The 9,656-nt window shown below is 51.6% G+C and overlaps 1 protein-coding gene across 2 annotated transcripts; it reads left to right on the top strand.

Annotated features, from left to right (window-relative positions):
* The first annotated feature begins 305 nt into the window (after positions 1–305).
* Positions 306–8,156, top strand: LOC132331309 (torsin-1A-interacting protein 2-like). 2 transcript variants are annotated; one of them, XM_059854647.1, is made up of 6 exons: positions 306–503; positions 1,310–1,509; positions 3,135–3,464; positions 3,595–3,906; positions 4,263–4,427; positions 5,210–8,156. In XM_059854647.1, the coding sequence occupies exons 2-6, from the start codon at positions 1,476–1,478 to the stop codon at positions 5,968–5,970; spliced, it is 1,602 nt and encodes a 533-aa protein (XP_059710630.1). In that variant the 5' UTR covers positions 306–503; positions 1,310–1,475; the 3' UTR covers positions 5,971–8,156. The 2 variants fall into 2 exon arrangements, with proteins under 2 accessions (XP_059710630.1, XP_059710631.1); XM_059854648.1 differs by having other exon boundaries at positions 313–503; positions 4,263–4,361.
* The last annotated feature ends 1,500 nt before the right edge of the window (positions 8,157–9,656 follow it).

The following is a 9,656-nucleotide window of genomic DNA, read 5'->3' as shown; positions in this document are numbered from 1 at the left end:
ACATCCTCCCCAGCCTCCCTGCACTGGCAACGTGACATTTCCAAAGGCTGGGCTTTGCTGCCTTTGTGTTCTGGTTACTTTTCTTGTAGCACCTTTCCTAAACCAACTTTCAAACCAGTTCCCTCCTTTCGCTATCGTTTCCTTGCTTCAACGAGCAACACTGTTACTGAATGCAGGAACCCGCCAGTCATACAGAGCTCCTGGAATAAAAGCGCACAGCCACAGAGTCGCGGAAACACAGCGAAAAAAAAGGAAGTTAATGTTTCCTGAAGGCTCCCGAGAATGACTGCGGGAAGGAAAACTACAGCTCCCAGCAGGCAGCCGGGAGTCAGGGAAGGGCAGGGTTCACCGTCACGTTTCCAGCGGAGGATTCAGGGTGTGCGCTGGAGTCCTGCCACCAAAGGACCTCTGGGACGGAGGGCAAGGGGAAAGGCCAGCGCTGGCCTCCTCCTGCCACCTCTTTGCTCCTGATCGCCGCCCTGACCGGCTCCGAACCTGCCTGGGTAAGCGTCCAGCTCCACTTTGTTCTGCTGATTTCCTTCTCCCGCCGGAGCGTCAGCATCGGGAACAGGGAGGGGAGGGACGAGCGCCGGGCGGCGGGACAGCGATGCACCCCCCCAGCCCCAAAGCGTGTGTGGAGACACTGCTGGGGGGCGAGGGGTCCCCCGATGTCGAAATGCTGCTGCTTTCGGGGGCTGGGCTGGAGATTTCTGCACGGAAAACCGCACGGACCGCTCTCCAGCGGGGAAAGTTTCTTGGGAGTTTTCCATCCGCTTACTTGTGCTTGGGAAAGCCTGGGTTACACCGGCGAGCCCAGCTCCGTCCGTGCCCTGTCCCCAAGTGCTTTAGCCGGGGGGAGTCATCGCTGGAGGCGTGCAGGGCTCAGCTGCGGCTCCGTGTCCGCAGCCCCCGGCCCGGCCCGGCTGAGCCCGCGGGGTTCTGCCGGATCGCCTCCCGATCCGACACGCTGGAGGCAGGCTGGGGGAGCGACAGGAGGAGCAGGGTCATCGCTCCGTGCCGGCCTGGCTGCGAGCTACCAGGTGCCCAAAAGCTCAAGGGGCAGCCTGCCTAGCCCCAGACTCCGGGCTGGCGTTCGTGGGGATGAGACAGCAGTGCCTCACCCCCCTGGCATGGCCCAAGATAAATGCGGTTTGCATTAACCCCTGCTCTGACGGGAAGCAAAATAGCTGAGAGCCCACGGGCTGAAGGTTCATGGTTAGGGGCGACATCCGCCCATTTTCACCTTGGGAATCACGGAGGAGGAGCCTCTCCCACCGTGATTCACGGCTCCCGTGTTTCTTCTTATCAGGTTTGTGGGCGTGTAGTTGGAATTGGCCGGACCAGGACGGGATGGTGGCTGTGAGGAGGGCAGGACTCGGTCAGCCTCCTGAACAGCAGGGAGATACAGCTCCTTATGAACGTCGGAGAAAGTGAAACCAAACAGCGCAGAAGCCAGAGCTCCAGGGAAAAGGAAAATGGAAGAGAATCCAAGCGTGGATCTGCTTGGAGGTAAGTGAATCCTTTGCTTACTCCATTTAGGAAAATCCCTGTGCTGCCAGTTTTCAGCAGTGACATGAGGAACCTGTGCAAAAGAAAAAGAAACCAGTAAAATAATCCCATCTTTTCCAGGCCAAGGAAAGCAAGTTGCCGTCATTTTTTAAAGGGTGAAAGATGAACAAGTCACTTTCAGTTTTAGATTCTGATCTGCAACAGGTTTAGACTCTGTGTCCCAAGATGGCAGCACAAGGAATGCTGAAGAGAGAGATCCAGACTGGAAGAGCTTTCTTCCCTACATCTTCGTGCTTCCCAACTGCAGATGCTTAAATAATAAGCCCGTTTTCCACCACCTCTGGTTGGAAAAACTCTGGAAGAGTCAGGGCAGGGAGTAGTTTGTGCCCAGCCTGAACAGCAGGATATCTCCAAATTCCTCATGTTTCAGTTTCTACCATGTACTTACATTCTGTGGGAGCCTTGTTATGACTAGTGCCTATGAGTGTGTCAGTGATAAAGTGATGCCATCACCAGCTCAGCTCTGTCCTTGATAGTCAGAAGTGTCACTGTAATAATCAGCAACAAAAAAATGTAAAAATCATATTCTGACAAGTGACAAGTGCAGCTTTTTCTCTGTTTTCAAATTAGAAGGGAGTTCCTCGCCCTTTTAATCAGTGTTTATTCTAATTATAGCATAATAATTTATGTAGTGCTTGATCATTCATAAACAATTTTTCACAAATAGTGCCTGAAATTTGAGCTGCACTTTGGTTCTCTGAGAGTCAGAATATGTCACAAATGCTGTTCAGTTGCAGAGTCTCTCTATTGAATTATGCTCCAGTGTTTGTTTCTAATTAAATGTTGCCATGGGTCTTTGGGAGAGCAGCTCCAGCACAGAAACACAGAGACAGAGCATGAGCAGAATTATAATTTACATTCAGACAGATGCTTGAAGTGCACTGGCATAACTGTACTCAACAACAGCCACAGGAATTCTTCAAATCCATTGCTGTCTGTGAAAACCCACTGTCTGTGGAAGATGTGGTATCTTATCCTACCACTGAAGGAAGGAATTGCCTGTCCATCCTACCTAGGACATAAGCTGGGATTGAGTTAGCTTTAGCATGGTAGCTGTAAGGTCTGTGGTTTGGATTTGTGGGTTTAGTGAAAAAAATGTTGAAAACAGAGCAGTGTTTTGGCTGTTGCTGAACACAGCATCAAGGCTTTCTGCCCCTGCCCAGCAAATACCCTGGGGTGGGCAGAAGGTTGGGCAGGGATTCAAGGTGGGAAAAGGGTTGTTGAACACAATATAGCATCATGCTCAGCAACAAAAACTGGGGCAAAGGGAGAAAGGGGGTGGCTTCCAAGGTGGCCATTGCTGGGAGACTGGCCTGGCATCAGTCTGCTTGTAGGAGGTGGTGAGTGATTGCCTTTGCATCCTGATTCCCTCCTTCCCTTCACTCAGCTGTCTGGATCTCAACCCAAGAGTTTTCTCACCTCTGGTCACTCTGTTCTCTCCCATCTCACTTGGGGGTAAATGTTTCTGCAGTGCCAGAACTGGGAGATGTGTGGGTGGTAGTAAAGCACTGGGCATTCCTGATTCCTGTGTGGCTCACTGGGCTTGTGAACTCTGATGCCAACAGCTGGACCAGCCCAGGGTGAGGTGGGGAGCACAGCAGAGCGTCCTGTGCACCAAGAGCCCACCCAGGAAACACCTGAGGACCAGGAGGCCACCCAGGAAGCACTTGGGCACCAAGTGACAAGCATGTGGCCTGAGACATCCTGCAAACCAGAGGAGGACTCTTCAGTGTGTGAATCAGCTGCTGATGGGGGAGAGACAACACTCCTGGGTTCAGCCGGTCCCACACTAGAGGAGAAGTCTGCCCAGGAAATTGAAGTATTGCCAGAAGAATCTGACAAGACAAGAAAAGGTGTCTCAGAAAGACCCCTGAAAAAACAGGACTTGGATGAAGGTGAGTCTCTCCCCACCCTTGGGCCTGATAACTTGGGCCTTGGCTTAGAGGAGGCAGAGCAGGAGAAAGAGTTGTTGGTTCTTGGGCTAAAAGAGACGAAGTGTAGGTCTGTGAATTTTATTCCCCACAGCTGAGCTGGGCCATGAGAATGTGGAAAGCAAAGGAGACAGGTCTGTCACCCAGGAAACACGGGAGCACCAGGAGACAACTGGGCAGTGTGAAAGTCTCTGCAAGGAAGAGAAAGATACCTCATCAACAAGCAAGGCACGGAGCTCTGACAGTGAAATGACATATTTGGATGGGACTGGCATGGAAGATGTCCCCAGGGGCCACTTGACAGAGAAGAGCAGTGCCACTTTCCCAGGCTGGGAGCCAGAGGCACCCAGAGGGCAAGAAACACAGGAGAGCGAGTCCCAAGGCACGTTAAGGAAAAGACCAAAAGGTGAGCTGGTGGCTGCACACTGCTGCTCTTCCACTTCCTACATTTCCCACAGGCACTAGAACAATAGTGGGGTGAGATCTCTCCTAGCCATTGTCACTTCCCTGGAGTCATAAGGTATAAGAAATTAATTGGCTTCTCTCTTTCTCTTGCCTTTGCTCCTGTTGTGCTGTGAAAGGCATGAAGCCATGCTGCACTCTGCATTGTCTTTGTCCTTGCCCAGCCCAACAGGAGGGAGCCAAGACTCGGGGCAGTATTAACCCAAAGCAGTATTTCCTCAGCTGGGAGCTCCTGCTTTGCTTATTCCATTTACCTGTTCCCTCAGCAGTGAGTGGCACTTTTTTTTTCTCCTGTTGCAGGGGACACAGCCCCAAACCCAGAGACTCTGTCTTCCCTGCAGAACATCACCACCCAAAACACAGAGCAGGAGAAGGCCAAAAAGTCCCTCCTGTGGAAAGGTGAGGAAAAGAAGCTTCCCTTGCATGTTACTCATCGACCAGAAGGCACTGATCCTCCAGGAGCAAGTAATGAAGCACATTTAATTACTCTTCTCTCTCGAGACCTTTCACATCCTCTTCTGAGGGTTTGAGAGAAAAAACATCCCCTTAAATATAGGCTCAGTTCGAGCCTATAGTGGCAGCTTCCCCTGCAGCTCTTCAGCCTCAAAAGCTGGCATATTGTGGTCATCATGCTGTGAGTGCCTGGAATGTCCTGAGAAGTCTGGGGGGCTGCTGTGCTGAGGGTCCCCCGTCCCCCTCCCCAGCCCTGCTCTGTCCTGTGGCTTTAAGCAGGAACACTGATGCTGATCTGCATCAACACATTTCTCCTGTTAGAAGGAGACTCTGCTTTGCTATGGAGAGGGACACAAGGCATTGTGTCTGGACCTTCTGTTTCCTAAGCAGAAGCAGGGTGGCCTTTGTTCACTCATAGCATGGAGGAGGGCAGTGAAGGCAGCGCTTCACTTGGGTCAGACACCTCCATGTGTGGTGCTCTGAACAGCCACAAACCCTAAAGAAAACAGAGGAGGGGGAAAAGAAGAAAGCTTGTGGGCAGCTGCAATTTCCTCAGGAAGGTTTGCACAATCCTTGCCTTCATCCCTGGAGCTGCAGCTCCCTCACCTGGCATATTGGAGTGGGAGCCAGCAGCCCTTTCAAACCTTTCTTGACCAACTTGCTCCACTTTCCTAGTGCAGAAGGGAAGCTCTGAGAGGGGAGAAATAGCCTTTGTAGCTACTTTCCAGCATGTCGCTGCGGGTCACTTGGGACTGACTCCCGTTCCCCGTGTTGTGTCTCTCCCTGTTGAACAGGGCTTTTCATCGTGGGCCTCACAGTGCTGGGCTTCTGCATATTCTGCTTCAGCAGCCCCACCTCCAGCTCCCAGCAGCCCCGCAAGAACCCCACGGTGGAGGCGTTCCTGTCCCAGTTTGACCAGCTGCAGCGCAGCTTCCCGGGCCAGAGCCCCGACCTGTGGCTTCGCGGGCGCAAGTTCCTGCGCAAGCACCTGAACACGTCCCGGCCCACGCAGCCGGCCATCATCATCCTCACGGCCGCCCACCGCGGCGAGCGCACCCTGCGCTGCCTCAGTGCCCGCCTGGCCGACTGCTACTCAGCCGCCCTGCACGGCAGCACGGTGCAGATCGAGGGCAGGGACAAAGCCGGGCTCCACAGCGACCAGGCCAAGCTGCAGGTGGACTCGGAGCTGAGCGCGGCCTTCCAGGCCGGTGGCCGGGCCGCGGTGGTTCACCGCTTCGAGCTGCTGCCCGCCGGGGCCACGCTCATCTTCTACAAGTACTGCGACCACGAGACCGCCGCCTTCAAGGACGTGGCCCTGCTGCTGACGGTGCTGCTGGAGGAGGATGTGCTGGAGAGCCACATCAGCCTCCAGCAGGTGGAGGAGAGGGTCCGTGACTTCCTCTGGGCCAAGTTCACCGGCACCAGGAGCCCCGGCTCCTACGACAACATGGACTCTGACAAGCTGAGTGGGCTGTGGAGCCGCATCTCCCACCTGGTCCTACCCATACACCCAGTGCAGACCATCGAGGAGGGGGGCTACTGTGCCAAAGCCTAGGGACAAAGGTGGCCAGAGCCCCGAGGAGGGTTGGAAAGATGGTCCTGGCTGTCTCTGGTACAGGCAGAGGCACCACCAGTGTTACTTCTCTTCAGTTTGTTTCTTGCAGGTTCCTGGGAAGAGTTTGACAGGTACAGGTTGATCCGGGACATTTGGGAAGCTGAGTCCTGGAAGTGATACACACACTTCCTTCTGGCACATGGGAACAGGGGGTGTTTTAGGGTTCCACAGGAGAGTATCAACGTGTGGGGAGGGAGGAGGAAAAACAGGACCTGGCAGGTAGCGTTTCTATCAAGAAACAGACAAATCATGTTCATGATTAGTATGACTGAAAGATGCTGTGATTCAGCAGCTCTTTCATCTCTCCCTGCCCCTCAGCTTGCTAAAGTTGTGTATATCAGTCTCACAATATACTTTATCCAGGGAGCTGCTGGAACACAGATCAAATTCCTCAAGGCCCGACATTTTGAAGGCATGCTTGAAAAAGAAAAGCAGTTTGCCAGTCAAGGGTGTAACCAGTCAGCCCCAGTAGTGTCCCACTTGCACAGCCTGACTGACACCAGGCAAAGCCCAGATCCTCAAACCTGCAATTCAGAGATCCCCTGAACATCAGTTACCAGAAATCCCAGGTTGTCAGCACTTGAACACTACACTAATGGCAGGGATCCCATGAGGGGATCCCACGTGCCAAAGAACAAGCTCCAGAACCAGAGAGCAATGAAACAGTGGCTGTCACTGTGATAGTGTGAGATCTCAAGGGATTAGACAGGTGAAAAAATGAATAATACAATATAATGTAATGCTTCCTCTCTCTAAAACAAGTCCAGTCAATCCCTTTGCCACACAAAGGCTGTGACTCTCTCCTCAGGCTCTCCCACACAACAGATTGTTCTTCACCTGGATCTCTGGTCTGTGTGCAGGGCTGGCAGCCTGTCCCAGCCTCTCCCCAGGTGACTTCTGATGAATGTGGATGTTAACATTGGTATTTCAAACCACGTAGGCTAGCACACCAGGTCCTTGCCCTCCAAGGGTACATTTGCCTCCCTGCCAGGCAGATGGAGCTCTGGCATCTCCCAAAGCAAGTGGGAGAAGAGCTGGGTTAGCTGGTAAAGACCAAATCTCTGCCATTAGCACTAAAACACCTTGACAAAGCAGGTTTGTTTCTTTCTGTGCCTCCTCTTCTGCATCCTAGGAAGAGAAATCCAAATCCTGGAAGCACTGTGGTTTCCCTGCACACTGTGTTTTTGCAGGTGCTGTGGGGCAAGGCAGCCAACTCAGGAACACCTGGAGGGGCAGGTGCAGGTTACAGCATTTTTTTATAACCCAAGGGCAGTCCCAGGGGCCAGCCCCATGTGCCTGTGCAGAAGGAGCAGCTGTAGCAGATGGTGGCCTTGCAGAGCCAGGCTCTGTGTCCAAACAAGAACAAATCCACAGCACCATGGTGGTTTTTAGCAGCTGCACATCTGGGTGCTCCTTACAGCAGCTGGACCCTGGTGCTGGATGGGTCTCCTGCCAACAGTGCCTTGCTCATCTGCCCCACCAAGGGCTTGGGGAGGTGCAGCCCTGCACCCTAAAAACCACAGCCTGTCTCTTCTTTCCCCCTGCCGTGTGCCTTGACCTGTCCCAGGAGCTTAGTGGCCCTTAACTTGGAGGAGGGGACAAAATGAAGGAAGAGGGAGGGTTGTTTGTCCATGTTCTGGCGAAAGAACAGACTTTTTGGTTGGCTGGGGATGTGAAGACAAGACCACAGGGGTTTCAACTGTGGTAAACACTGGGCTAAATGTGAGAACCACCTGCTGGAGCCCAGGGCACGGTTTGATACAAGATACAGCTTGCTTCCTCCTCTCCCTCTTTTCTATTGCTGTACACTACTTTGGTGAGAGAAAATGCTGCATCCTGCTCTGCAGGGTGTTGGAGTAAGAACCAGCATAGCATTAATCATGCTATGCCAGTATTTTGGTGGAAATCTGTATTTTAATGTTCTCTCTCTCCATTTTTCATACTGTGTTTGCAGTGCATAGCCCAGGTATGCAAAGGCAACTCCCCATTGCTGAAAGTGTCACCTACCTGAGTTCTTCCAATACAGAGATATTTTTATGGCCTTCTAAAGACAAATATCTGCTTGCTTCTGGAACAGGATTTCTATTTAAAAAATAAATGGTGAGATTGTGAAAGAAGCCAGCAAAGTGAGACTGGAGTCTGACTGTATTCTGTTTTTTTTTTCTCAGCTATTTTCATTAAGTTTAAGAGATCATTATATTAGGCAAAGTTTTCTTTAGGTCAGGGCTGTAGCTGTTCAAACAAAGTGAATATTTGCTTTTCCTGGAAAAACTCTAAACAATGTTTTTCTCAGTTGTTTGGGGCAAATATTTGCAGCTTTTTCAGCTGAGGCAAAATTAAAAACAAACCCCAAAGAGCTGCTGGATTCAACCCAGGCTGAAGTACACTGGGGTTTGCATAATGTTTAATGATAATAAATGAAGCTTAAATCCACTGACAACTGAAATGTTTCAGAAATACGAAAAGCAAATATTTCTCATTTCAACAGATTGGTTCCACTTGATATTCCACCACTTCAGCACACTCAAACTTTTACTTTTGTGATGAATTATTTGGCCCAGATGTAGCCTAAACAGAGAGAGGTCTGGAAAAGAAAGGATTTACCCCGTTAGTTTGGATTTTCTTCAGTCCCCATAACAATGGCACCTGCCTTCACATGGATGTCCATGTGATTGATGGCCAGAAGTAAACATCACCCATCTTCTTCCTGTTTGATGCCAGAGGAGAAGACTTGGTCTTACACCACAGTTTAGCATGAAAATCCAGTGTCCCCAGGTACAGCAATGCTGGTTTTTTATGCAAAAAGCACTGGGTTTTGATGCTAAAACCAGGCTGCTTTTTGAAGTCTTGCAAATGAATCCAAAAGTGGGTCCAAAGAGATCAGCTGAACAAACTCAGAGGCAGAAAGGTGCACTGGTGGGGTTTTTTGAGTCCCAATCTCTGCAGGAAAGGATGTGTTGCCATGAGGTGCTCAACAATCCTAAAAAATCACCTTGAAAATTACACAGGAGCACAACTGGAGGGCAAACCAGTCCTGGAAGGCCAGCCTGGTCTGCTCCACCACAAAATCAGTGATGATTATCCCTGTGAATGTGCTGCTGTCCTGGAGCTGATGCAGCTTTGCCACCCTCAGCGTTTAAAGCCAAGTGGCCCAGCCAGTGCTGCCCAGGTGTGGCACATCACCCTGTGCTGCCTGCAGCACCCCTGCCCCTGTGACAGGGACATTCCTGCCACATCCCTTCTCACCTCTTTGCACCAGCACGGGCTGGAGCTGGAAGAAGACAGGGCACAAAGAGGAGGAGGTGTGAACCCAGTTCTGTCACATCTCTCCTGTGAGCTCATCTGCAGCTTAACCCTCCTGCAGCTCCATGCACAGGGCTGCTCCCTCGGGGGCCACTTTCAGGCCTACAATACCTCCATTGTAATTGAGATTTGCAGATATTGGGAGCTGGAAGCTGTTTTTAGTTCCCACCTTAGCCTCTGCAGGGGAAGCAGCCGTACAATGAATCACACAAAGGAGCTTGGCCTCAGCCTGTGGGACGTGGATCCATGGAAAGGCTCAAAGAATGCAGCTTAAAAGTGTGTTCCCCACAGAGGGAGGAGGCTAAGCCATGGCAGGCATCCCC

Source organism: Haemorhous mexicanus, chromosome 9 (genome assembly GCF_027477595.1).
Source record: "Haemorhous mexicanus isolate bHaeMex1 chromosome 9, bHaeMex1.pri, whole genome shotgun sequence".
In the NCBI taxonomy this organism is placed as follows: Eukaryota; Metazoa; Chordata; class Aves; order Passeriformes; family Fringillidae; genus Haemorhous; species Haemorhous mexicanus.
The sequence above is the reverse complement of the archived record's forward strand: the minus strand, read 5'-3'. Positions and strand labels throughout refer to the sequence as shown.

Bases quoted from the DNA above. Each gene is read 5' to 3' on its own strand.
- LOC132331309 (XM_059854647.1), top strand. From the start codon at position 1,476: ATGGAAGAGAATCCAAGCGTGGATCTGCTTGGAG. The intron at 1,510-3,134 runs GTAAGTGAATCC...TGATGCCAACAG, and splicing joins AAGCGTGGATCTGCTTGGAG to CTGGACCAGCCCAGGGTGAG. The intron at 4,428-5,209 runs GTAATGAAGCAC...CCTGTTGAACAG, and splicing joins CACTGATCCTCCAGGAGCAA to GGCTTTTCATCGTGGGCCTC.